Source organism: Myiozetetes cayanensis, unplaced genomic scaffold (assembly GCF_022539395.1).
Source record: "Myiozetetes cayanensis isolate MyiCay16 unplaced genomic scaffold, myiCay2020 scf9, whole genome shotgun sequence".
NCBI lineage: Eukaryota > Metazoa > Chordata > Aves > Passeriformes > Tyrannidae > Myiozetetes > Myiozetetes cayanensis.
Genome location: NW_026088185.1, coordinates 34,370,597 through 34,398,144, shown reverse-complemented (window position 1 = coordinate 34,398,144; position 27,548 = coordinate 34,370,597). Strand labels below are relative to the sequence as shown.

Here is a 27,548-nt window from a genome sequence, read left to right as displayed (position 1 = left end):
GCAGTTTTAACTTTGAATTTACTTCCGACAAGCACTTCACTCCAGTCTCCTATATTAGTAAGTTTTTTTCTGGCTTTAACAAGGAAAAGAGATTCCCTCAATTCCTTTCCGCCTCTCTCCTCTCTGTCTGCTCTCTGTTCAACTCCCCAGTGCTTCTGGTTTGGTTCTGTCAAATGGGAGTGACTGGAAACTTCAATAAACACTTAACAAACCAGTCTGGTTCCTGCTCTCTGTACCTGCCCCTCGCCCTGCGTGTCTCAGCGTTCAGCCACCACGCAGAAATCTGAGCAAAGTTGTGTGCTTGCAAACAACAGCAGGGAGGCTGGAAATGAAGAAACTGCTTCCAGCAAAAAATCGCCATTCCTTTTTTTTTTCTCAAGTCTGAGGTTTAGGAAAAGCATGTCATACAGCAGGTGGTTGCTTAAGGCATCTGAATTATAATACACTTACAGGCTTTGCTTGGATTCCAGTCACTTCAGCAAACGTTTTTAGGTTTATTCCTAGAAGATATACATTAAAACTTCCATACAGGTCTTGGTGCAGCGTTTTTCTGATGTGGAAAGGAGATATGAGAGTGACAGTTACTTCTGTGTATTTTCACTGTGTTGCTGAGGTTGTTCCATCACATCATATAGAGATGTCCCATTCTTCTTCCATCACTTCATAGCGAACAATGTTTAATGGAAATGATGCTGAGGCGAATGATTTATCAAAGGTCAACTTTTATTTGTTCAGCAGCCTGTATTTGAAAACCAGGCTTCTATGAGACTTATCACCTCGTAGCACTATCTTAAAACAAGCTACATTTTTAGGCAGCAATTTGACAAATGATTACTTACAGGTAATTGGGTTCTTAGTTGTAATTCTGGCTGCATACTCTGTATCGACATTTTATGTCCTGTAAACAAGGAGGCCATTGACTTTTATTATGAATATTATTTAAATATTTTAATGAGTTTATGTGCATATGTGATTGGCAGTATTGAAAGCAAGACCAATCAATTCTTCAAAGCCTCCCATAAATGTTCATGTTTAAAATGGGCAGTAAATGGCATCGTATCATTAAAGGAAATTATTCAAGGAGAGTAGTGAGGACTGTTATTAAATAAGTATGGAATAAGAATGAAAAGGAGCAAATTAGATGGTTGAAAACCAGGATTTTAGTTGAGGTGCTTTTGTGAGGAGGCATGAAAGGGCAGCATGCCAATTAACAGATAATGTTTGGGGGGAAAGCATGACCGCTTGTAACCTTGCAGACTTTGAGACTTTTGCAGAAGATGCAAGAAGGCAAGATGAAAGAAGGCTGCTCTGTAAAGACAGTTCCGTATCCTGAGAATTCTGGGACAACATGTTCGCTGTGAATATGTGCCTTTATACCATGTGACAGTCCTGGCATGTGGGAAATGTCACTGATTTAAGCAGGAGTTCCTTAAAACTTGGAATTCCCTTGTTTTCCTTCACACATTTTCTCACTTGGCTCTACCATCTACATATTTTCCCATTTGAAATGCAAAAGGTTGCTCAAATAAAATCACAGTTAATGCCTAAGAGCTGTGTAGGTAGCTTGGAGGGGTTGCAGGAGGACACAGAGCAATCTCATCCATAAACAATGGTGGAATGATGTTCCAATGTGACATTCAGCATGACTTCATTTTGGTTATAAAAACAGCTGATTTCCAAGACCATGGACACTGCCAGATTTTTTAGCCTTAATTCAGATCTGTTTCTGTATTAGAAAAGGTTTTCTACTCTGGGATCCATAACTCTGCTCAGTTATGGCTGTATAAATACTAATTGACTGAAGCGGAATTACATAGGCTTTAAAGGCAGTGGCTAAATGCAGAATTTGATCCAACTATATTTTTCCCTTTGGCTGTAAATTGTTTGCAGTAATAAAGTGACCTGCACCCTACTGTGAGTCCTGCCAGTCCCTGACCTCAGAGGTGACCCTGGGACCCAGGCTGGGCTCTTTGGTTTTTGGGCAACAGGGTCCTTCCCGCAGCTTAACAGAATTAATGAAATATTTTGACATTTATCCTAGGTTATGTATTGTTCTGTCCTTCAGCATCACTTGGTCTTTCTGGCCCTGGAAGCCTCTTGGCCATACTACTTCATATAAAAGATATTTAGGTTCTGTGCTGTGGGTATAAACGTGGGGGTGAAAGAGCTGAGGCTTTACCCTTGCAACATGAAGGTCTCAGCAATCAATTTTAGCACCTGGCTGTCTTTGAAGAAAACTAATATCTGAAGATGATGCAAAAGCTTTAGCACCTTTCACCTGTTAAAGGGCTTGATTTAAAAAAACCCAAACAAACAGTGGGAAGCTGCAATAATCAAACTGTATTTATGTTATGGGATGATTTCAAGGTAATACCCTCATGTAAAGCCACAAAAGCCAAAGCAGTGAACAAGTATTGGCTGAGAGCTCAGACCTACCTCAAGACGAATAAGAGCACTTACAGTAAATTGAGTAATCGTTGGTGTTTAGAGATGGCATTGTGTTATTAAAGTAGTATGTATGATCCCTTCCTGTCATTGTGAATTAGTAAAAAAAAAGCCACATTCAAGGCCAGGTTGGATGGGGCTTGGAGCAGCCTGGTCTAGTGGAATGTGTTCCTGCCCATGGCAGGGAAGTGGAACGAGACGATCTTTAAGGTCTCTTCCAACCCAAACCTTTCCATGATTCTATGAAGCATCACTAACCAAAGTCAAGTTTGGCACAGCAGCTTTGGACATCAACTTTTCATCCACAGCCCAAAGACGTGCATCCCCTTCCCTCAGCACCGCCATCCCTGCAGCTTTATATGGCACATGGGCTTGTGGGGTTTCTTTTTTTTTTAAAAAATCTTTTTCTTTTTGCTGACTCACCACCCCCCCCAATCCCGCCAGCATCCCACGAATTTGCCTTTCAAGAACTTAAAACCAAAAAATCACCTCAGATTTTCAAGAGAAAACCCACAGCCCCGGGAGAGGCAGGAGGGGAGAGGGACAGGGGCCGAGGGGCGCAACCCGTGCGGTGGCTTCGCGCCTGGCGCTGGGCGCCCTGGGCTGTGCGGGGCGGTGCGGGGCGGTGCGTGGGGCTGTGCGGGGCAGTGCGTGGGGCTGTGCGGGGCAGTGCTGGGTGGTGCTGGGCGCTGCAGGGCGGTGAGCGGGGCGGTGCGTGACCGTGCGGGGCAGTGCAGACGGGGAGGTGCGCGGGGCAGTGCAGGGCGGTCCGCAGGGCCGTGCGGGGCGGTGCGCGGGGCGGTGCGGGGCGGTGCGCGGGGCGGTGCGGGGCGGTGCGGGGCGGAGCGCGGCGCTGCCGGCCGCCGGCGCCCCGCGCTGCCCGCTCGCTGCGTGCGGCGAGCCCAGCCGCGCTCCGCGCTCCAAAGTGCCGGCGGTGCCCGCGGCTCCTCCCGCACAGGCTCCGCCGCTCCGCACCCGCGGCCGACAGGCTGGGCTCCTGCCTCTCCTCCCTCGCTCCCGCCGCGATGTCCGCGCTGCTCCTGGCTCTGGCGACGCTCTGGGGATTACCGCCCGTCGCGGAGGCGCTGGCAGCGGCAGCCCGCGGAGGTAAGGGCGCGTCCGCGGAAGGGCGCGGGGCATCGGGACTTCCCGCCCGTGTCGGCTTCTCCGGGGAATAAGTTTTGCTCCTCGGCGCCTTGCGCGGGGCGGGCGCGGCCGCGGAGCGCTCCCCTTCTCCCGTGCCCTCTCTCCGCGCTCCCCTCACCGCGCTCCCCGATCTCGCTCCCGCACGACTGGGCGAGCCCTCGGCGGCTGAGACTACTGTAGGGAGGCGATCTGGGGTGCCTCACCGCGCACTGCCCGCGGGGTGCGTTCCGGGATCCGCCGCCGCTGCTGCGGAGCGTCCCGGTGCCGGTCGTGGCTCCCCGAGCCGGCCCCGTGGCCAGGTGGCGATGGTGCCGCAGGAGCGGAGAGCGCCTTGCGCTTCCCCGAGCCTTCCAAAAGTTCCCTCCTCAATTTTCCCCGAGTTGCCGCTCGCTCGGTCCCTGAACTTGGGTTTGGGCAGCGGGGCTCGGGGGAGCCGGGGCGGGGGCTCGGGGGTCCCGCAGCCGCGGGGTGGGCGATCACAGAACTTCCAGCTCTGCGCTGCTCCTCAGAAGTCTCTGATCCAGGAGGGTTCTGATCCGGAGCGGGGCTCGGGGGTTCGTGTCTCTTATTATACAGTCACTCTCTTATTTTCCTGGGAGATGTTTCAATTGGGTATTTTCTAAGTACAGCCCGAGTCCCCCTGCTGTGCGGCTCAGGTGCGAGAACAGCAGTGTGCTGCTCTGACTCAGGTTTTCTTACCGCTGTATAAAACGCTGCCTATCGGAAAACTGTCTGTCGGCTTATTGTAGCCCTTCAGCCTAGAAACTGCGTCTTCTCATGAATGAGATGCCCTGGGTGGTGTTGTACCCCGTCTGTATGGGTTTAGCTGGATTTCAGTAGAAATGTAACTGAAAAGCCTTGAATTCTCACTGTTAGACATCCAGCTCCTCTCCATCACGTACACACTACCTCCTAAATTGTTTACTAACTGCGTAGTTAACAACTCGTTCGGGTGAGTGCGGGTGCATCTGGATAGTCGATCTGGGGTGTAGATTTCTGCTTCAGCTGAAATACCAAACCTCTCCGGTCCCTTTCTCATGTATCTGTCAGAATTACAGAGGTGATTCATGCTGTAAAAATGAGAAATAACTACCTATCAAAGAGAAAAGTCTTGCTGCTGCATCACAAACTTGCCTGTTTAAAACGCTGCATCACAAGGTACAAGGATATTGCAAGGAAATGAGGATAGTATTCCATAGAATGGCACTTGAGCAGCCAGAGAGGAAAGGCTCTTAGGAAATCTTTTCAGTTTTCTGATGGGTACATATGCTTTTGCTTTGGTTCACAAAGATTCGTGGTCGTGGTGGTGCTTGTTTGATGGAAAATATTTCAAGAACTTTCCATGGTATTCACAGAATGGTCAGATTAGATTTCAGCAGCTCTAGTGTGCATCTGATCTTATGAATAAAAATCAAACTTCCAAACATTTTGTGGAATTGTTCTGGAAACTGATTTGTCGCTCTGTCTTCCTTGATAGAGATAAGTAAGTGCTAATTATTCATGAATATTAAGTTCTGGTGTTTAAGTTTTGCTTCATTTTCCGTTTTCTTTTCCTTATAGTTACCTTGCTCTGATTTAGTGTTTCACCAAAAAAAAAAAAAAAAAAAAAAAAGTGCTGTCAGCCTATATTAAAATCAATCCTGTCTTAAAAGGCAGCATCCTTGTAAATCATACCAGCCTAAAAAGTGGGATAAATCAAATTTACTTAGAATCAACTAACTCATCAGATCATAATGTCATGTCTTATCAAAACTGAGTGCTGCACAAATTAAGACTTAAAAGACATTTTGTTTAAAAAAAAAAAAAAAAGTCAAGTGGTCTCAGCCTTAAAAGGGATTCAAGATGTGACATCCAGAAAGGGAGTTACATTTGCACATCAGATAAACTTTATGATACAGTGCGAAAATTATTGACCATACCAAGCTGATTTTCCTTTACAGAAGGAAAATCTGAGCCACTGGAGCATGCTAAGCCTAATATATGTGAAAGGCACTGAAATTTGGAATGCACCGAGGCTCGCCATTGGTAATAAGAGAATTGGGAAAATGTCATGGGTTGTGTTAATAGCAATGTTGTGGTAGCCATGGTAATATAAAATACTAGTGAGGTGCTGTAGGGAGAGGTATCACCTTCTGTTAGACCAGTGGATGACATCAGGGGGTGAAAGAAGAGGTGGGGGGGAACCCCGCTGAAGTTTGAATTATCTAAACCTTTTCTCTGCATTTGAAATACAATTAAATTTTTCCAGTCTTATCAGGTCTGTCCTCAGCCAGATTACAGCTCCTCTAATTTTATGTATATAAAACATTGTGAAGAGAAAATGACATGGAGATGGGGAGCTGGAAATGAGATGGGAAAAGGAAGTGAGTGAAAGGGAATCCAGCCAGGAGTGTGATAGGATAAGGGATAAGTCCTGCAGCTGAGGTTGTGCCACTTTAAGCCATAAAGAGGTATGATTTCCTCTCCTTCTGCTTAGGTCGTCCCTCTTTTCTTGAGGAGACTGAGGGACCCAGATTCCTTGCAACAGTTGCAACTCCTTCAGAGGATAACTGCAACAAATGAATTTCAGAAGCCTGAGAAAAACCTTGCTAACAGCTCGGGAAGCTGAGAACGCATTTGTTAACCTGCTCTCCCTACAGACATGCAGGGGAACTTCACAGGTCCCGTCGGTGCTCTGTGGTTGTGGTGGGCGTGTTTCCTTCCCACGGCTCTCCTCAGCCTTGGAGCTTCACCCTGGCTCCGTGCCTGGGCTCCTACACCCCTTTTCTATCATCCTTGTTTGATTTTTGTGTCTCTGCTGCTGTGAGCAGCGTTACGTGGATCCACTGTACTAATTGGCGTGATTACCTAGAGGAGATCCAAATTACGTAGATGCCCCAGATAATGGGAGCTTGATTGGACAATCCCCATGAGCGGGTGGTGGTGTCAGTGAGATGTGCATCCACACCAGTATTAATGGGTTGCATTGCTCGTTATGAGTCGACTTGCTGTCTGTGATGGAACTGCTGCCTCGCTTTGTGCCTGGTTTTTGGTGTCACATCATCCCTGTCGGCAGCATTGAGCCACCCTCTCTCTGTGGAGTCTTTCACATCTGGTTTTAGTGTTTTGGAGCTAAAAAAACCCCTTCAGGAGCTGGTGTGGTGAAACAACTCGTCAACAAGGTCTTGCAAGAGATGCTCCTGCAAAGGGAGACTTTACACGGGATGGGAAAATGTTGTCACATAACTTAAAACTTAAGTTCCCTGGATGATGGCATATCACACATTAAATTGTGTTTTGTTATAATTTAAAAGCTGTTTTAAAAAAGGAAAGGCAAATCTTTGTGAATGCTACTCCTCTTTGGAGTAGCAAACACTTCCAAAACTTCTGTCTTCATTCCACTTAGCAGGGAATTTATTGTTTTCGTGGTGTCCTTTGACCATATTTAAGTGAAAGCTGGAAGCAAATTACCTTGAAGTGGAATTTTTCAGGCTTAAGGTTAGGCTGATGTGAGTTTGGATTACTCACCCCTGCAGCAGAAACACAGAACAGGTAAAATAGATTTGTCTCCTTGGGATAACTGCCGATGGCCTTCGTTCCCTGGTGAGGTGTCACAGCAGGTGACACTGACTACATCAGGAGGCTTTAAAACCAACTTGTTATTAGTAGCTTTATTCTGGAACCCGAGTGTACCAGCACTGATGCACTTCACCAGACTGAGCTCCAGCTTGGCCATCTGTTGGAAAGTGTTCTTAAAAACCCTGAAAAAGCTGTTTCTGTGCTGTACTACAGCGGTGTACGTTCCCATAGCTAAGTTGGTTATGTCCTGAACCTAGGATAATAAGTGTCAGTATCTTACATGCAAAAGAGATGCTTCCAAGGACACAGTGACTTTGGTGTTTATTTATTTACCCTAAAGAACAATGTTACGTAAGAACTTGCCTGTCATTGGGCAGGTAAAATTACAGAGGTGGGTGAAAATATATAGAGGAATTTGGGACACTACATGGTAGGATGTGTGATAAGAGTAAATTGGAGACAGAAATTGTGTGAGATGTCCACAAGTGCACTTTCAGTGGCTGGTTGGTTTTGTAGGCACTCAGTGGAGTGTGTATGTCCTCACACAAACAAACCCCTGACACTTCTGGAGCCTGAGCGAGCTCTTTGTGTGGGTTTCTGTGAACAGACATGCCTGTTTTCTCTTACCTGGGTTGTTCTCTCGAGTTCAAAGGTACTGAAGAGCTGTAGTTTAATAAAAAAAAAGAAAGCGGTAGAAACACACAAAGTATTTAAAGGGTAAGATGCATTTCGAAGTCCAAAACTAGGTGTTTGATGTGAAAAGGCTATATGTTAAACTTGTTCTGAAGCAAGCCTTTTACTAATTTATCATAGAGCTTGTGCTGATGCTCTGGCATGCTGAAGTAGCTGTCCTCCAAAGACTCGGAGAGCAGCTCTTGCTTCACACAGTGCTGCTTTTGAAGTGTTCCGTGACTGCTGCTATGTAAATCCGAGCATATGCCATACCTTTGAGGTTCATATGGACCCCGATCTTTCTGCATTTAAAGTGGCAAAACTCACATTGACTTCAGTCTGCAGATTGGAAGCGCGTGTGTTCCTCTAGCACCTTCTTACAGGTCCTTTTATTTGCAGCTGAAGGAAATAGGCTTCTCTTCACCGCAGCGGCTCTAAGGACATACGTCATTTTAACTCATAAATTTAGAATTATGGCTTTCTTTCTCTAGAAATGCTGGTAATTTAGATAATAGAACGTTGTTTTTGTTACAGTAGCATATTTGGAATCCCAGCATGTTGTTGCTTCTTCCTAGTTTTTTATGTATTAATCTGTTGTTTAATAGTCTTGTTCTTCAAATGCAATTAAAAATTTTTGCTTAGAGAACTCGTTTTAATTGCACTTACTCAAAACATTCTTAATGATGAACAGTGAAGATGAAAATAGCAGAACTTGGCTACTTTTATGCAAGTCATCCAGACTATTGAGTCTGTATTTAATGTCAGTTTGGGCTACGTGTAGACATTGCAGATCTAGGTCTTAAATTTGTAAGTGCAATTAGGAACTAATTGGGTTTTTTTTAAATATAATTACTCAAATAATGACTTTGCACCTTCTGTCCAACCCACTAGTTTGTTTTTTAATTAAACAAGTTGATTTTTTTCCCCTCTTAAATTATATCTATTGAAGAGATGAAAATATTTGTAAATTTATTCCAGCTAACTAGTCAGTTGTTGACCATAACAGGAAAAGTTCCCAAGATGTGTCAAAACATAGTGCTGTAAAGTGGTAAAAACCTTCCTTTTTTAGGCAATTGGTCAAGTGAAATAACCAGGACCCATTCTTGTAAAATCAGCTGCCCAGCCCAGCCCTGATCCTGCTGACAGGGCACCTTCCCCTCCTGTGAGGATGCTCCAGAGCCTCTGCAGGCTGGGCAAGGGCTGTTTCCCATGGGTGCCAGGCTGTGTGAGAGCAGGATTGGACCTCACTAATGGAATTCCAATAAAACTCAGTCAGTGCCTTTTAATTAGATTTAATGGGAACTGGGAAGGATCATTAGAGACAAACACATGCTTTTGCCAGTAATATGTTCGCTATATTATTAATCTCATTTAATTTGCAAGATCCTCGTAGCAGGAATAAGACTTTTCTCTGTACCTGGAAAGTGTTATATGGGACTATTATATTTTGTTATTATCTATGTCATTGCTTCCCAAGCAGTATGTAAATATAGAATTGAAATTGGTCTCTCTGTGTGGTGTTTATGAACCCTACCAATCCGAGGGTGGAGCTGGATGCTGGGGAGAAGGCTGTATGTCTCTTTAGCAACCACGTTTTTATTGACCATTTTACAATAAATTGCAGTGGTGTATTAATAACAAAACACTGAAATATGTAGAGTGTGCTGCTGAGTAATGGGGCTTTTTAAAGGTGATGTAATGCCAGTGTGGAAATGAGGCACGCCTGGAGATTTTTATTTCCATTCAGTCAGGAATACAGTCTCGTTCTCTGAGGCGGAAAAACAGATTACAGTGTTACGAGTTCCAGACATGGTACGTTGAACCCCAAAATGCTCTTTCCAAACCCGCCGGATGTCCCTAAACACCTCTCCTGCTGCTTCCTGCTGAGTGATGTGGCCTTCCAGAGGAGCCAAACTGTTGGAACTCAGCTTCGCTTCAGGAACAGGAATGCACCTATTTCCTTTTCTTGGTAATGTCAGTGTGTTTTGGGCTATCTATTGCCTGATTGTCAGTAGGACATCCCTTGCTAACTTTTGGGCATGGCACGATTGAACAAATGTGCTGCCAGTGCGGTAGGATAAGTGCTAGAAGATAAAAGTTAAGCTTTCAGAATAATATCTGTAATTCCTCAAAGTTTTCACTGCCACAGAGCTCTGTTTTTAATAGCAGTTAATAAGATTCACTATTGTCTTCCCTCGAATGGGGAAAGAGAGTGAAAAGGTGCAGTTGGGGTTTTTCCAGTGATATGCTGGAATGGGAATAGACCATGTACAAGACAAATGCTGATGCAATGCTCTGCAAAGGCAGTATTTTTATGTGAGGTGTTCTGTCTAGGAGGCTATTCTGTGGACACGTACACACACCCCACAGAAATACCCATGTGGCTTTCATATAATGCTTTATGATTTTAATTTACTCACCTGCAAACTAGTGCAAATATCTTGTCCGCCGTTTTTAAAATGCAATTCTGATACTGTCAAGTAGTTCGGGCTGCTTATAAAGTTCTCAGAGGAGGCTTTGATATGGTGAAGAACACTTGGGTTACCACCTCCCTTAACATTCAGGAAAGTGTTTTTCCTCAAATGCAGTTCTTCTGAATAATTCTAAGGCACTGAAAGTACCAAAACCCTCCCATATCTGATACGTCCATTGTCAGTGTATTTTTTTTTATTTTTTTAAGAAATGCTGTAGTATTGTTTTGTCATAAAAAAAGTGTAAAAAAGAGTAATGCAAGAAGGTGAAAATAGCAGTAATTTTCTAGATGATAGTTAGGTTTCCACAAAACACCTGCCTCTTTTTGCTTGCAAATACCGTGAAGATAAAGGAGGAGAGAGCAAAGAAAGTTCATTGCTAGTTGGATGCTCTTTTGCATCTGCAAACACACTCTGATTTACCCAAAGTATATTGATATTTGTGTAAAACTGTGTGCTTATGAAATGAAAGTGTGTCATTTGGCAATGAGACTCTTTCTTCTCTGGAGGAGAACAGTTTTTATTTACATTTTGCTGTGATAAACAAATAGACTTCAGAGCTGAATGTAGACCACTGATGTCAATGGATTCTTTGTTTTGTCCTTACTGGTTGTAGAATCAGGTTGCATGTAAATGTAAGGGAACTTTAGACCATTTTATTAAAATTTCACTAGAAACTCTTAATTAGAGGACCTTTAATTAAATTATATTTTCTGTATTGTCCCATGACTCTTATGCAAGAAATATCTATTTCTTTCAATATTTTTATTTCAATATTTCGTTCAATTTTGTCTGTGTTTCCTAAACCAAACCCACTTTTATATTTCTCGTGTCTAATTTTAAAACATGTGGATCGAATGCGGGATTACTTCTCCCTTATGAGTTTGTAGCAATCCTCTAGCAGAGGAGTTATTACATAAGTTATTTATAATAAAGCTAAACTGATAATTTCTCATGTAAAATTTTGATTTTTGTAAAGAAACCACTTTCCCATGAAGTCAGAGGACCAGAGGAAATTCCAGACAGCTCAATATGGCAAGATGTGTATGGTTTATTACCTGGAAGTCATTAGGTTAGTTAAACCTGGTTCTGTGCAATACAGATGAAGTAATACACTGCTGGTCCTCTGGATGAAGCACTGCACTTTTCATGATGAAAAATGTAGCTTGGTTTTGGAGATGTGGAAGGAATATAAAGGTGGTATCTTTTCATGCAGCACATTGGTTCCCTATGAATGTTTGCAGACAGGGATGAGCAGGCTTGAATTTCTTTTGAAACATATCTTAAAATAGCTGGTTTTTCCAGCAGTATTTAATAGAAGTATAACTAGGGGTGGGTCAAGCCTGTGTGTGTGTTCTCCATTGCTGGTATTCATGTACCTCCTGGAGAGAAACTGTCCTGACTTCCAAGATCATCAGAAACACTCGGTTTAAAACCAAGGCTTATGTTGTGTCACTGTATTGAACTTGGTTTTTTTGAGGGACCTCTGCAGGCAGTGGGAGCTAAGGACTGGAAGCAATGGAGGAAGGCTGCAAAATGGAATTCGTTCCTCTGGGCGGCCACAGTCTAAGCCAAGTGTTTTGTTTTTATATTTAGATTTCACACAGAATGGTGAACAGCGAATGGTTTCTTCATAGGAGTGTCTTACAGTAAGTAGTCTTGAGACTGCAGCATTAAATCATGTGGAAGGGAGATGAAGCAGGTGGAGACCATGGAAGAGTGAAAACCAAAGCACCGTCCCAGGCCCGCAGCTTGTTGGGTTGAATTGCTGTCATGCCTTTGGCAGAAACAAAGCAAGCCTGTGTGGGAACAAGGAGGTGTTTTGCAGGCAGTGTCTTGGAGCCTCACCTGAGCTGCAGCAGGTGATGCTCTAGGGCTGCTGTAAGCCACTTCTGTGGGAATATGTTGTGTGTGTACACATATCTGTATAAAACCTTGGATATACAGGGAGAGCCATGAAAGGTGTGTTGCTAAGCACAGCAAAGCCACGAGCACCAGGGCTTTTTTGAGCAGGCAAAATCTTATGCCCTGACCCAAGTGGCCCATTATCACACTTCTGCAAATTGGAGCAAGCTGTTCAGGTCAGCGTGTGTGTACAGACCCTTCTGAATGAATTCCTTGGCTTGCACTTGCTGTGTTACATTTCTTTCTCTGAGTTTCCTATGGCTGTGACTTGAACAGAGTTGACAGTACACAATATTACCTATTTACTCTGTAGATTATACTCCTCTGGAGAATTGGTGTCAGCTAATCTGCCACTTCTACGTTTTCAGGGATCTGTGAACTGCATCTCCAGTAATATCACCGGAGAGTGTCAGACCAAGGTTTCTATAATTTTCTTATTTATTTCCCTCAGATTTCCAGGCATGTGTGTCCAGGTCTCCAGCCTTTGCCACTTACTTTGTCCTGTGAACAGTTTCCTTTCTGTGCAGAAATTCTCTCTATCAATATCCAATTTTGGCGACTCTTCGGGCGGTAAGAAGTTTGAAGCAGATGGTTGTCAACAGATGATGACAAAATTCTGAAATACAGCTCTGATACAAACTGTGAGGCTCAGTATTTAAAGCACATTCAAGTGTAGAAAACCTGCTTGTATTTCTAATGCCATTGCTACCTTAGCTGTGAAATATTTTTGGAACAATTCATATGGGGGTTTTTTGTGTGGTTTTGTTTGTTTGTTTGTTTGTTTGTTTTTTTTTTTTGAGGACAGCAGAACTCCCTATACCAATTAGTGGTGTTCAGTAATGAGTATATGAACCATGTTATGATTTTATGTCAGAATTGTTAAATGCTCCTTGATGAAACCACGCTGATTTACATTAATAGGTGGCCTGTCTTCTCCTGGTGGTGTCACACTGTGTCAAAAGTGCCTCACAAAGAGATGCAACATAACTAAACTCACAGTGATTGCCATTCTGCTGTTGACTGGTGCTCCAAAGACTATCAGTAAAAAGCTTCAAAATTCAGGAGAACTTAATAAGTGGCTGTGAGTCTTGGGAGCGTAACTAAAAGCATTTGCATAAAATGAGTGCTGAGGAGCTGGTAGGTGGGGCACAACTCAGATCCTGCTTCTGCTAATCCAGCAGCTCAAAGTAATCTAAGTGCATTAAAGGCTGTTTATGTGTCTATGAAAAGCATGATGCAAATATGCAAATTTAAGAGAGTGTCTTCCACAAGTTTATATATCTTAATGAGAAATGTCAGAGCGTAATACATCAACAGTCTGCTTCGCCCCACGGTAGCCAGTTTTTTCTAAAGATAGCACAGCATGTCCTTGGTGTGGTCCTAGGAGTAAATTAACATAGCAGAGTGCTTGCTCTTGGAGTCATCTGATAACTCTTCTGCTGATTTTGGGGAGGAAATACCTGCTTGTTGAGAGTGATCATCTTTAAGCGGTCACCACTGCCTGGTTGTGAATGCACACAACTAGTTTAAAAAAAAGTCACTATGTTTCATTCCATTTGCTATCCTGTTCTATGCTAAGTGGAAAAGTTGCCTCACCAGAGTGGAAATCTTTGAATGCTTGTGTGTCAATGGATACCTCAGAAGCATCTGATTTCTCATTGTGAACTCTTATTTTGCCTCGAGTAGTATTTCTCTCTCTTTTTTTTTTTTTTTTTTTTTTTTTTCAAATTTGCAAAATCTCATGCCTGGGAAAATCCCTTACAGCTTCAGGTGACCGGGTGCTGCAGAGCTCATCGCAGAGTAGCAGCTTTGATGATACAGGTGCCTGTTGAATGGAAGGAAATGCAGCTGCAGGGAAACAAACAAACTAGCAGTGAATGGGGAAGGGTTACTTGGTAAATGACAGGACTACTTAATTTGATAGGGAGAAAGAAAGGCCGTGTCCAATGGCCAGAAAACCCTGACAGCTTCCAAAGTGGTGCTGAACCAGAAGAAAACTTGTATTTCGGAACACGTGAAGAGATAAGCAGCAATATTTGCAATGTGCAAGTATTGTCTTCTATAAGCCATGGGGAAATCAACAACTCTTCTCTCGTTCTTTCCTGAAAATATAGGAGCCTTCTTGAAGCACTTGCTTTTGGGAATGAGTGTATTAGTGAAGAGTTCATGGATGATCTGGATCTAATTTTTATAGAAATGAATGGTAGCCCACTGTGGGACTTCAGGTCTGCATGGGTGTATTTTATATTCACCTGCCTTATTCCAGACTTTAAGAATTCCTTTTTTTCCCCTCCACTGATAAATAAGTGAAGGTTTAAAGTAACTCATCCCAATAGAAATCACTACCACTGTAAGGAGGAAAAAAAGGAAGTCAGCAGTAGTTCAGTGATGTTTTAATAACAAAGTAATCCTCCCATACTTCAATAATAAAGCTGCATGGGCTGCAGCCAGCTTTCCTGTTGGCACCTTTCTACTGACACCTTTCTGTCAAAAAAGATGAAGTGAAAAGTAAAACCTAACTCTGTTTTCTCTTATGTTAAATGTATTCTGCAAAGCTTTGGTGAAATACAAAGTGTGTGGACTTTGCAGACAGTGTTTGCATTTGGGACTTGTGGGAAAATTTATGTGAACTTTGTGCTGTGGAAATCATTGCCCTTTAAAGCAATTGGTTATATTTAACATAAGTACATACCTCAAAACTGTATTTGGTGGTGTGGTCTGATCTTTAGAGCCCTTTTGTTTTTAAGAACAGGAGTGTATAATTATTAGTATAAACTGAGTTTTCAGAATTGGCCAGTTCAGATGCATAGATAGACTTACCATATTATTTCTGAGAAATCTGTTAGTGTTTAAAACCAACAGACAAAACCCAAACCCTGGCAAAATAAGCCAGAGTACTTTGCAGTTGTGGGCTGAAACTGTCTAATAACATAGTCCAAAAGCTCATTAATATTGATCTTCTTAATTCTCTCAATAACCTGAACATTTGTTCTAATTACAAGAGGAATAAAAAGCAGACTATTAGGGTTTTAGATGTCAAAGACTATTGGACCACAAAACATCCAAGAGGATATCCTTCAGAAGGAGCGAGTAGGACGTACGTGGATGAATTTCATTAGCCAGTAACAATATGCATGCCCCTACCTGGGGGAGAAAGACCACTTTAAACACGAGCTTTCTGCCAGACCACTGGGGCTCATATACTTGACTGAGGTCAGACCTTCTACCTCTCCTTCAAAGGCATTTCCATGGAAGTGGTTGGGGCAAGGTTTTGCATAACTGGTTAATTGTATTTAATTTTTAAAGGAAAGTACCTGAACAGTTCAGACTAGGTAAAGCACCCCAGGGAGGGTTTGGACTGTGCTCCTGCATTTCCCATGCTGGTGGTGGAGCAGAGTTGCTCCTTGTGTGTTCTTCAGGCATCAGGAATAGGGTTAAAAAATTGGAGCAAAGGTATGTATGCATTTAAAATGTAGACGTGTTATATTAGATAGGTATTAAATATTAAATGTAAATAATAATTAGATATGTTTTAAAGTAATTCTCCTTAAAAAAAAAAAAAAAAGGGAGTATTTGTATTTTTATGGGTAATCCTAAGGGTTATGGAGTGGTGAAGAAACTCTCCTTTTTCCTTCCCTATTTGGCCTTAGTAACCCTTTGATTGCCAGAGAATCTGATCTGAGAGACAGAAATGCCTCCTGTGCTGGAGGTGCTGGTGATGCTGTACCTGGAGCTCTGTGACTGGCCTGCCTGGGCTTTGTCCTGGCTCTTCCTCAGTCTGGCCCACTCCTCAGACCTCTTTCCCGGTCAAGGCCTGGTGACCACGTTCAGTTTTTGTTGTCTTTGAACCCAACAAGGAGTGAAAACAGGGAGGGGAAACCTGTGCAGAGCTTGGGCATGGCAATATAGCCCTTGAAGCTGAGGTTGCTGCTCTTCTCACACTCCTACAGGGTGGGTGATGCTAAACCTTGACATCCCTCTGAAGTTTCAGTGGCAGAGGTTTGGAGAAGTCTGGCTAGTAAATAGTCCAGGGAGGAGGAACAGTATCCCAGGAAAGGCAAAGGTGTTGCTGAAGAAGGAAAATCAAAAGGATTTTCTTCCCTGAGTGCTGTGCTCTGTACAGAGGAAGAAAGGAAAGGCTCCATCAATCTTCCTCTTATTAAATTGGCACAGCTAATATATTCTGCTAAAATGTGTTCATCATGCTGTTTAAAACAGCCAGGTTAGAAATCTACTGACAATAAATGAAGATTTATTGGGTTTTGTGTCGTTGGGGCACCTAATACAGGTTTGGAATACTAACTGGAATTTGTGAAAGGGGAGAAAAAAATGTTTTGGTGCCATTTAATTAACTATCTGGCCAATATTTCTGCCTTTTTATTGAAAAATCTGTAAGTTACAACTGGCTTCAAGCACACTCTTGTACAACTCTGCCAACAGTTAGCAAATAAACACATTAAAATACAGAAAAGCTTGTACAACTCCGCATGTATTGGATAAAATCATACCTTGAACTGCAGAGAGGGGTTTTTATAACAAACAAGCAAACCAGAATATAATACTTGAATTTTTTATATTTCTTGCTAAGCGTGGTTGTGCAGGATAACCGAGATCACTGCAAATATGAGCAGTGTTTTCTTTTTAACTGAAATCATACCAGTAGCCTGATGTAAATAACCTATATACTTTTATTTACTTTTATTGCTTAGTCTCTGTATTATTCTAAGTGATACTGTAAGCTGTAATCGAAATATAAGTCTTAATATTTCTAAAAAGTTTGAATCAGATTTGTGGATTAATGTCTTACAAGATTTAATGAACAAAACAAAACAAAACAAAAAGTAAAAAAAAAAAAGTAGTTTTGGAGAACTGATTTATTTAAACTTTCGTATCATTTGTCCAAGCAATCTTGACGGAGAGAGAGCACTATGGATTGTGAGTTCTAACTCTTTCTGAGATCTGCAGAAGCTTAAACATGGGAGTGCTGCCATGGAAGCTCCCAGGCTTCTGCAGCTCCCTGACCTTGAGGAGGTTGTGCCCGCTGTTTGGAGAGCTGCTGGCATAAAGAGAAAATTGTGATTTTTTCACTCAAGGTCAAAGCACTGAGATCAAATGACTAGTTCGTGTTTTAGCTTAAAATGCTGCAGACAGCATATTATGGGCATGGAATAAGTAAAGTTCACCTTTTCTGTTAGATCTACCAAAGGGGAAAAACATCTAAACCTGCCTGGTGACGCATAAAATGCCACGGCAAGCAACTGTTTTGGGGACACGGAGACCAAGTTTGGAAGTGTTCAAAAGACAACTTAAAGAAATCTAAAGCTGCTGAATTAACTTTATTCTCTCTCTTGCAGCTGCCAGAGCTCTTGAAGTCCCTCTGGTCAGGCTTCCAGCGGGAGCTCTCGGGTTGAAAGGTTAATGACTCATTTACTAAGCAGTGCAGTTTTCTTTCATTTTTCATCTACAATTATCTCTACTCCTTTAAAAAGCTGAAAGGCCCTTCCAAAACGTATTGTACTGATGCGTTATTGCTGTCAATTAAAGTTATTAAATCGTAGATCTTTAAAAGTGAAATCCAAATAGGCATGAAGTTATCTGGTCGCTGCACAGCCACTCCGTCAGAGAAGTGATGACTGTCAAATCAAGGCAGCTCTGGATATCAGCAGATGTTCCTTTTCAAGGATCATAATGTTCATTTGATTCTCATTTTATGGGGATTCTTGGGGAAAGATGGACACTGAAGGAAAAGCATTAGAGGTGGTGGAGTAGAGGAGCAGAGCAGGTCCTGCTGAAGGGTTGGCTGTGAGTTGTGAGGTGCTGGGGCAAGAGCTCAGTGTGAGAGCTGGAGACAATTAGGGGGAGCAGTTGAGATGGTGATGCCTTCTATGTAGGGCTAATAAAAGATAAGAAAAGAAGAGCCACATCCTGAGCTGGGGTTAGATGGGTTATGGGGAGGAAAGAGGAATTGACAATAACTTGCAAACCATAAAGACTGAAATACTGGCGGTGGTTTCAGGGAATGGAAGATGATGAGGGCAAAAGCCAAATTTTTTTCGCAGCTGTTTGATACGGTTTTCATGTTCTTTTATGAATTCCTTAAATTAGCAGTTTCGCTTTTCTGCAAGTCTGCTGTACTTTGACTCTTAACTGAATTATGTCGCATTATAGATGACATCTTTCCAACAGTTGGAATACAGGTTAGTGCTCCTGAGAGGGGGGGTTTAATGAGGTTGTTTCTATGACAGCTCAGCTTCAGGCAGCACATGTGCCACTTCGAAATACACCCCCCCCCAAACATTACAGCAACTTCTGTGAATGCGTTTTAAAACTTCCCTTTCAGTGGAATTTATGGCCAGCACTTTGTATTTCCATTCTCCCAATAATGCAGCTGAGGTTTTGACAGCGTGTACTGTTTATTTCTGCTTTTATTCCAGCAATGCTAGTATCAGTGCATGACGTGACAAGTTAAAGAAACAACGAGGTGTTGGTTCTTTGGCAATTTCAAAGGATGCTCTGAGGACTGAGTCAAAAGATTTACAGAAAGAACAGGTGCAAGCACTACAGTGTTTACAGTGGAAATGTATGGGGCCTATGCTTCTTAATTCACACCCTTCTCAATGAATAGAAATTGTTTATTATAAACTATGGCAGCTGGTAGGAATAGAGGCATTCCCCTTGAGGTGCAGCCTTGTAGGTGGGTGCAAGGATTTGCCTCTGCAGAGGAGCTGGCTGTGATCTATGGCCCTGCTGTGTGTAATGGCTCTCAGTACCTCAAAGGTGTTAAATCATGCAGTTATATTTTTCAGAAAGACTCTCAGTGTGAGCCTCAGAGGTTAATGGAGAGGCAGATGTGGGTGTAGAGCCCAGCAGTCATGGGCTGCTTCTGCTGCCCACGATACAAAAGGTGTCAGCTGTTGGGGTGCCTGGACAGGCTCTGAGGTTGGATTTGCTTTAGCACTGCTGTCTGCCTGAGTCAGGAGGCTCCCTGGACAGGAGAGAGAGAAGCCTTTCCTCTAAGAAATCAATTCACCTCATCCCTGCCTTTCTCCTCTGACTTTGCTCTTGTCCAGTATCAACTTTTGCACTATTAAATGTGGATAAGGTAGTTCCAAGCCCCAGGCTTTGAACACCAATATGGTCCAGACTAACACAGACATTAGTATTTTTTAAAAGAAAGAGTAGCAAAAGTCCTAACCACTTCTTAGCAATGCTATTCCACGAAAATGTTGGGAAGGATGGTGTCAGAGTAAGCTCTCAGTATTGTGAACGTTGCTCTGTTGTTGCTCGCCTACGAAATAGCAAAATGTCACGTTTGACCTCAAATGAGCAGCTCTAAAATGCATTTCTGCTGCCTCAGTGTTTTTTGGTTGCTTTGTAGACACTTCTACAAAGTGTAGACACCTCTACTAGTTGCTTTGTGACTTCATTGCTGAGTCTCCTCTTCCTTCCAAGCTTTGAATGTGAGTTTTTAGATGTATGACAGAGAGGAGTCATAGTCAAATCTGACATGACCTATATAGATATTGCCTTATACGTTGGCCTGGGTGAAAAGACTTATTTCCTTTCTGAAGGTGGTTTTCTTGTTTGCTTAGCTGTGAATTGCTGAAGTTGCTTCTCATCTGACATGTCTCTGTACCCACCAGTGGGTGCTCTGCCACCTCACTATCTGTTGGAAAAAAACTTCTTTATCACTATTCATGTTGGTGAAGTTAAACCCAGGTAGATGCTCAGCAACTATGTATTCAACCCTAGAAAGCATTGATTTTTCGAAGTTATTTGGTTTAAAATATTTATTTTTTGTTTGTTTGTTTGCTGCTGCTTTACAAACAGTGCATTATAAAGATCTGGATTTATTTTTTAAATGTTTTATTGAAAGCTAAAACACCTTGGTACTAAAGAGTAAAAAGGCTGGCTATATAAATCAACGCATCATTGTATTTATTATGCTATTTACTACTCATCCAAGTATACTAAATTTTTATAAGTGCAAAATCATTCAGCTGTATTCAAATTGGTTCAAAAGATGCTGATGAGAACATTTAAGTTTTTTGCAGGTTCTGATAATACTGTTTGCCCTAAGTGTGCTTGTCCCATTTTCTTTTGATGACCAAAATGAAAGTGCAATTTCTCTGTAATTTTAATGACTGGTAAATAGTTTCAAATATTCCACACATTATATTATTTTTCCTTTTCTCTGTTTGGCTTACTTGGCCATTAGTGCCACTTACTCTCTGATCATAATTTTGTCCTCTTTGGCAAGAAGGTGAGATGAAGATTCACAGGTTTCACCCCCACAGACAAACACAACCGAGAAAGCAATGCTAGCACCCAGGAAGCATCGACAAAAGGAGACCAGATGCAGAGTGAAAGGCACATGGTACTGATTCTGGCTTACCCCTACAAAGATTGCTACAAGAACAGAAAACACACTGTGATTTATTCTCGTGGCAAAAAAAAAACCTGCAAATGGAACAAGAAGTACAGAAATCTCAATATGTTGTTGCTAATACAATTTACATTTAGAACAGCGTGTCCTCCTTCACCATTATGCTCCCTTTAAACGTAGCTAAATGCAACTAGTCTATAGGCAGAGCTGCCTGAACTGCAGTCAGAAGTTTCACTAAATGAACATCTAACACTTAGTGGTAATTATACAGCTTCTCAAAAAAAAAAAAAAAAAGAATTCTCCATGTATTATATTTGTTCAGCAGTTATCGCCATGTATAATAATATCAAATTATTATGCTGTCTCTCAAAGTCGTAAATCGTATCATTTTTACACAGACCAGAAAATGACTTGCTCTTAATGATATGTTTATCTGTGTATATATGGTGGATTTTAAATTGAACAGTTCCAGACATAATTTTCCTAATATTTGTTAATCCATCTTTAATTAAAATGTTAATTGCTAATCCAGATATTACACATAGAAAAAGCAGCCTACAGTAAACTGTGCCTTATTTGCACAAGGACAAAACCCGTGCAATTACATGGCAATCTGCTCTTTGGAGTTGCAGTGTAGACATCTTTCATCTGTGAAAACGAACTAAAAACATGTTGTGGAGTTATTGTACTAATTGTTTACCCCCAAATACACTGCAGGGGGAGGGAGAGTGTGGAGTTACTTTAGTGCTTATTAAAAATTCCCACTTGGGTCAAAGTAGGGGCTGAAATACTCTCCTAAGGCATTCTTTTTTTGCCCAGAATGGGTTCTGCCAGTGCTGCTGTGGCCAAAGTTGCCTCTGACAGTTCCTCGGACAGAAAGCACTGCTGAACTCATGTCTCCTACAAAGCCCAGAACAAAACTCCCTCTGTGTCAGAGCAGTGTATTTTGTATTTCAGAAGTCAGGCCCAGGCAATCCTGTTTTCCAGCCAAGGGTTACAGAAGGTAAAGTTAGCTAGATGGAAGTTGTGCTGTTAACTTGCTCTGGAGGGCTGTGGTGAGGAAGACTCGATCTTGCTTTTCCTTTCTGAGATCCAGCCTGTGTGCAGATCAGTTTACTGATTTTTTTTTATTTTTTTATTTATAATACTCCATATGGAGGGTTGAAGCATTTCACACTTACCAAATAATAATCCTGTGATTCCCTGTGCAAAGCTGCACATGTGACTGTGACCAGTAAATCTTGTGTGTGAGTGTGTGTGTGAATCAAAAGATCTTGTTAACAGAAGATAATTACAATCTCAGTGGATGAAAAAAAAAATGTTATTCATGTAAAAATTAGAAAACACAGTTAGTTTGGATATTTTGCATTGTACATAAATTTTTCATTTGTTATTTATGGCATGGTTAGGGACAATCCAATTTACACGTTTCATGCAACTTTTTCAGAGTAGTGTTCGAATCACAAGCTCTTTAAATCACACAAGAGTTTTCAGTCAAAGCCATATATTAAATGAGGAAAATAAAAACTTGCCTATAGAGTGCCATCTGTTGATTTTTATTTAATTAGAAAATAATTTTCATAAATCTGTCTCTCTTATACAACATGTATACTAATAACTAGGCTTTTAAAAATATTCTTGCTTTTTTTCCCCATAAAATCTGAGAGGAAAAACATTCCCCGAAATACATGTGAAATATTAACTATCGCTAAATAGTATTTAAGAAAAGTCATGTCTCTTGATTCCAGAAGCCCGAACAATCTGTTCCTATTTGGGGTCTGTCTGAATACTATTGGAAAGGCTTGAGCTTTTGGGTTTAGGATGTGCTTTCTTCATGTTTTTTAACCTGTTCATTTTTTTCATCAAAGGAGGTCACCTCTTCACCTTTCTTTTAATCTTTCCTGCCTTTCATTCCCCTTATTCCAGTGTTCTTTCCAGCTTGTGAAAGTCACTTAATCTCTGTTTGAAACTGTACCTGATTTGCTCCGGCAGCACGGCTTCTCTTAGCAAGTTCATCCAGATGGATAAAGAGGAAGATGCCTTTGACATTTCTGCCGTACCTGGAGGATGCAGCCGCTCCTCGGCCAAGAGCTACAAAAGAGAGGTTATTTTAGGAATGGTATGGATTTGTATGCATCACTTTGGCTTGGTTTGCAGTCGCTCTGTCTTTGAGACGCGTTTGAATATCTGCTATCGATGCATGAATAATGCTGCTATTTATAACTTGTTTTCAGGCAAGGAAACTGGCCCTGGCCACCAGGAGAGGCAGTCTGCCTGCATGGAAATTGCGTTCCTTACTAAAAAAAAAGTCCAAGCTCCACCCCTTCTCAAGGTTAGGTGGTGTTTTTGAGCTGTTACTTGGCCAGGCAGAACTCTCTCCAAAATACCCTGTGCCAGCTGACCCATCCAGGTGAGCCCAAAGCCAGGCTCCTGGGGGAGCTCTCATCTTTCCTGTGCCAAGTCCTTAAACCGTATTTAGTAACAAAAGTGAAAACAAATATGGTGAAAATGTGCCATCCTGCCACCTGGTAACTTTATTTCTGCAACCTGCTTGGAAATGGATTTTCTTCCCCGTGGTCTTCTGGTGTCTGGTCTGCTGAGTGTGGGCGGGTATCTGGGGCTCTAAACCAAGCTCACTGGTGACTCAATTGTATTATTTCCTTTTGTCCTTAGACAGAGTGGATTAAGAATCTTGCATGGTAGGCTAGGACTAACAAAAGCTAAAGATAAATCTGCTCCTACAGCTCTCATCTATGGGGGAACAGAGTGAGTGATAAGGTTCAGGGTTGGCGACTAATAGACACATAAAACTCATCTTCACAAGATATTCCCAAAGTCATTATTCAGTGAATAATCTTAAAAATGAGGGGGCTACTTAACAATTGCATTCTCAAGAATAACACGTTTTTCACTTAATTTGCCTTTGCAAGCTGATTTTTCTTGAACCTGCAAAATTGAATTCCTTCCTAAGTAGAGGATCAGTTACCAAAAAAATTATGAAATCCATATTGGATGTGTGTTGAGTCAGAGGTTATCTGGTGTAGGAAAAAAGGGTGCTTTTAGGAAGAGAGCATGCAGATCAGTCCGAGTTTGTCCTCAGATGAGATCAGGACACCCACTCGGAACATGAGGAACTGCCAGGTTTCAAAAGCCGCCTCTTAACTGCTGATGGAATACAGCAGTTGGGATACAAAGGTGAATGGACTGGAAAACAGTGTGAGTAGGTGTTTTAAAAAAAAGAAAACAAAAAAGGCAGGCTTCTGTTAGCATGATAACAGGGAAGGGTGGGAAGTCTGACTCAGCTCTTAGTGAGTAAAGTGACCAGAAGAGTCCTTAAGTTTTGAATCTGAAAATTGTTAGGGTGAGACAGGTAGTTTTAGGGAAGAAAAGGACGAATGAAAGGTGGGAGATGACCTTAAGTTCTAGAGAATGTTTTCTTTTTCCATTCTTGTTCTACATAAGCAGCTTCACTCTGGCTCTGTAAAGCTCTCACATTTATCCTGGAATAACCATCCCTGGAGCTTCAACCTCTTTTACTAAACTGCCTTTAAAAAAAAAGCTTGAAGTGAAAGTTTAACAACCTCTCTCCACCAATAAAGATTGTTTAATAAAATCATAACTGTGTATGTCTTGGCCTGAATCCATGTATCTGATTCTGCATAGATGCAGGGCAAAACCTGCTGGAGGACTAGGAGGGCATCCACCAGATGAACTTTGTCTTTGTTTTTTCTTTTCTTCTTCTATCTCTGCCTGCCCCTATTTCCTCCACACTTTTTATGCTTTTGGTGCAGCAGAAGCTTCTGAGGCAGTATTGGTGTGTCTGTGTGAGCCTTATCTTCACATCTTCTTGACATATATTTTAAACCGGCTTTAAAAAGGATCTCTTTTTATTACACCACCAAACATTTTATGATGGAAAGCTCTGGGTTAACAAAACCCCATTCCTTATTTACTGGTATGCAGTTGCTCCTGGACCAGCCTGCCACCAGACTGGGTTGATGCACCTCTTCTATCCCATGTTGTTCATGTTTAACTATTTCCCACTATAGCCTTTAAAATCCCAAGAGCTTTCTTTTAGTGTGTTATGTTTGGCATCAACAATTGAAAATGTCCTTACCAAGTAAGCACAACCCTTGTTTTTTTCAGGCTTGAAGACTTAAAACTGTGATTAAAAAAAAAAAAAAACCAAATCATATAGGAAAAAATTCTTCCTTTAAAAGTACATCTAATAACTGTGTTTGTATTTCTTCAGTGGTATAGCAATAACTCCTAAGTGCTTTACCACTGCGGTGATTTCTAGTTCACTTTCAAAAACGCAGCTTATTGGAAGTGTCACTATTAATGGCCTTCTGGTGGTACAATAAGGGATAATTCAATAGGATATCTCAGTTAAGCAGGGTACTGTGTTTACATTGGGTTTCTGCCCAGCAGCTGCTTATGCTAAAGTTCTACCCATAATTTGGGAGTTAATCAAGGTGTAACCATGGGGACAATGCCAGTTTAGTCACCATAATATGACCTCTAAAGACAAATTATATAATTCATCTGCAATTTGGTATGATCACAGGTAATAAACTCCTGATTTCATGACCACCTTGGTGATATGGTAATGCTGTTGTTGATGATGTTTCCCAGAAGAGGTGGAGAGAAAATGTAAAAAAATATATCTGTTGAACTAGAGTTTCATTTTTCTTAAAGTTCGATCCGTACAGTATGAAATTACATTCCAAATATGTGTATATACTGCAGCATAACCATGTTTCTGTGTGCAAATTACATGATAACTTGTGCATGTTTTCTGAGTCAAAGTTGGTGGGGAAAAACAACTGGTCAGTATTAGTGAGAATGAAGTCATTTAATTGGATTTTTCATTTTTATTTTTAGCTTGCAAGATAATTGCTTCATTATGGGTGGTAGATTCTGATTTTATTATATCAGTGTTACTCAGAACCATATGCAGTTCCCAGAAAGATGTAACCAGTCACAAAAGCCCTTTGGATGCTCAGAAGTGGCTATTAAAAATTGAATAGTTCAAATATATAAAGATGGGATACCTAGTAAAACAGCTATTTTGGGGAGGTGGGGGCAGGAATCATTATGTTTTGTTAAATTAATGGTACTATTTCAGTTAATTCAGGCCTCCATTTAGAGCTCATCAAGAAGCCCATGGGAATATATGAATTAGCTTGTTTTAATTGGATTATTTAATTTTATTGTTTAAATTGCCTTTCTGTTTTTATTTGCAGCCATTTTTTAGTGGAAAACATTTTCTGATTTGGATTTGCGTGTGTGCTTGTTGTGTACGCTCACTACTTTGAGTCTCTTCCAAAGATCTTTTCTTTTCCCTTGGAAAAAAAAAAAAAGAAAAAAATAGTGAGAATTAATATGTTGGCAAAATCCAGCCATGACTTCAGAGAGAGCTGTGAATAATGAATGCAGGATCTTTCTCTTTCACTGCAATGGCAGTAAAACATTTTCCAGCATTTTATTAAAAATGCTGCATTTGTAATTATGCCTCGGAAAAGGACAGCTGAAGTTCAGAAAACTCTTAGGCCCTGACCCAGCAGCGTGTTCAGGGCTCGTGGACAGATGATCTGCTGCAAACAGAGCTTTGCCCTGGTTCCACCAGCACGATGAACATGAGGCTGGATCTGTAATTTTCATGCCAAATAAAAAAACACAACAAGTTAGCTCTGAGCCAGGGCTGGTGAAAAGATAAACACTCAGGGGGTGACACTGGGAGAGCTTTTTGGGTGCTTGTTGCTTCAGCCTTACAGCAGGAAGGTGTGTGGTTCTTGATGTTGTTCTGTGTCAGTCTCTAAAACAAATTCATCAGTCGTGGCTAATAATTGTCTGAAAGTGATTCTGGTGAACCAGGCGAGAGTTTGGTTTGTGCAGCCCAAGGGAATCCTCCTAAACCCTCCACTCAAAGTCAGTGGCAGCTTTGTCATCGACTTAAAGGGTTCAGTAAAGGTGAATTGACATAAATCAAAGTGATTTAGCTCAGATTTAAACCAACAAGCAGAAAACTTTGATTTAAATAATTGATTGTAATCTAATTGTGAATTTATGGTGTTGGTGGTTTTCTCAGAGGCAAATTGCTTGACTGGTGTATCAGGCTAAATGTACTGAATTGAGACCAAAGAGAAATTTAGATACTTTTTTGGCCAAACAGTGAAACACTCTTCCCAGTTACATGGATCTATTCCAGGCCAGCTCTGTATTTAACCTTAACTCTTCATCAATTTTTAGCTCCTGTTTGAATTGTAAATGGATGAGATTTAATTCAGCACCTATTAATTCTCAAGATGAGAATTAGTTTTTGTCTGCCTTTATTTTAACACTGGATTTGACTTAGCTCTGATTCCATGCATTTTAGTCACCATTTGGAGTGGATTTTTGTGGACACTAGAGGGAGTACATATTGCTTCAGGAACTTGGAAGCTTTAGTCCAGTGCATCCAGGCTGATCTAATCAGGCAGTGTGTATACATATATGTGTGTATATATATATATATCTGTGTGGGTGTGTATATGTTTGTATATATATATATGTGTGAATGTGTATATATATGTGAATGTATATATATATATGTGAATGTGTATATATATATATATTAATAGTCAAGTTTGTATACCTCAGGTCACTTATCAGGGGGAAAATATGAACAAGATAAAGGACAGAGGTTTGTTTTTTTTTTTTTAAACCCTATAAATAATGAAATAGAGTATATTTTGTATTTTCTAGGCTGCAAGAGTGGCACCTTGCATCCATCATAGCTTAAAATACAAATCAGGCACAAAGTGGCCAGGCAGTGTAGGCAGACCTCAGGCATATGCTGGTTTCAGTCAATATTGCTGTGTGGTTGGATGGGAGAGGGAGGTAGTGGCAACATCTGCCTGCTCTACTCCTGTGGTGCTGTTTCCCACTGGGCTCAGTGATTTCTTTGTCCCAACACAGAAAAC

The 27,548-nt window shown here is 41.4% G+C and overlaps 1 protein-coding gene across 7 annotated transcripts in view; it reads left to right on the top strand.

Moving 5' to 3' along the window:
- Positions 1–3,427: 3,427 nt before the first annotated feature.
- Positions 3,428–27,548, top strand: part of LRP1B (LDL receptor related protein 1B) — a 670,422-nt gene continuing 646,301 nt past the window's right edge. For 6 of the 7 annotated variants that reach the window (XM_050339266.1, XM_050339263.1, XM_050339265.1 and 3 more), the window contains exon 1: positions 3,436–3,552. In XM_050339266.1, the coding sequence (XP_050195223.1) occupies positions 3,471–3,552 (82 nt within the window). In that variant the 5' untranslated portion in view covers positions 3,436–3,470. Of the gene's footprint in view, positions 3,553–27,548 lie in introns of all 7 variants that reach the window. The other variant, XM_050339267.1, reaches the window with a different exon arrangement.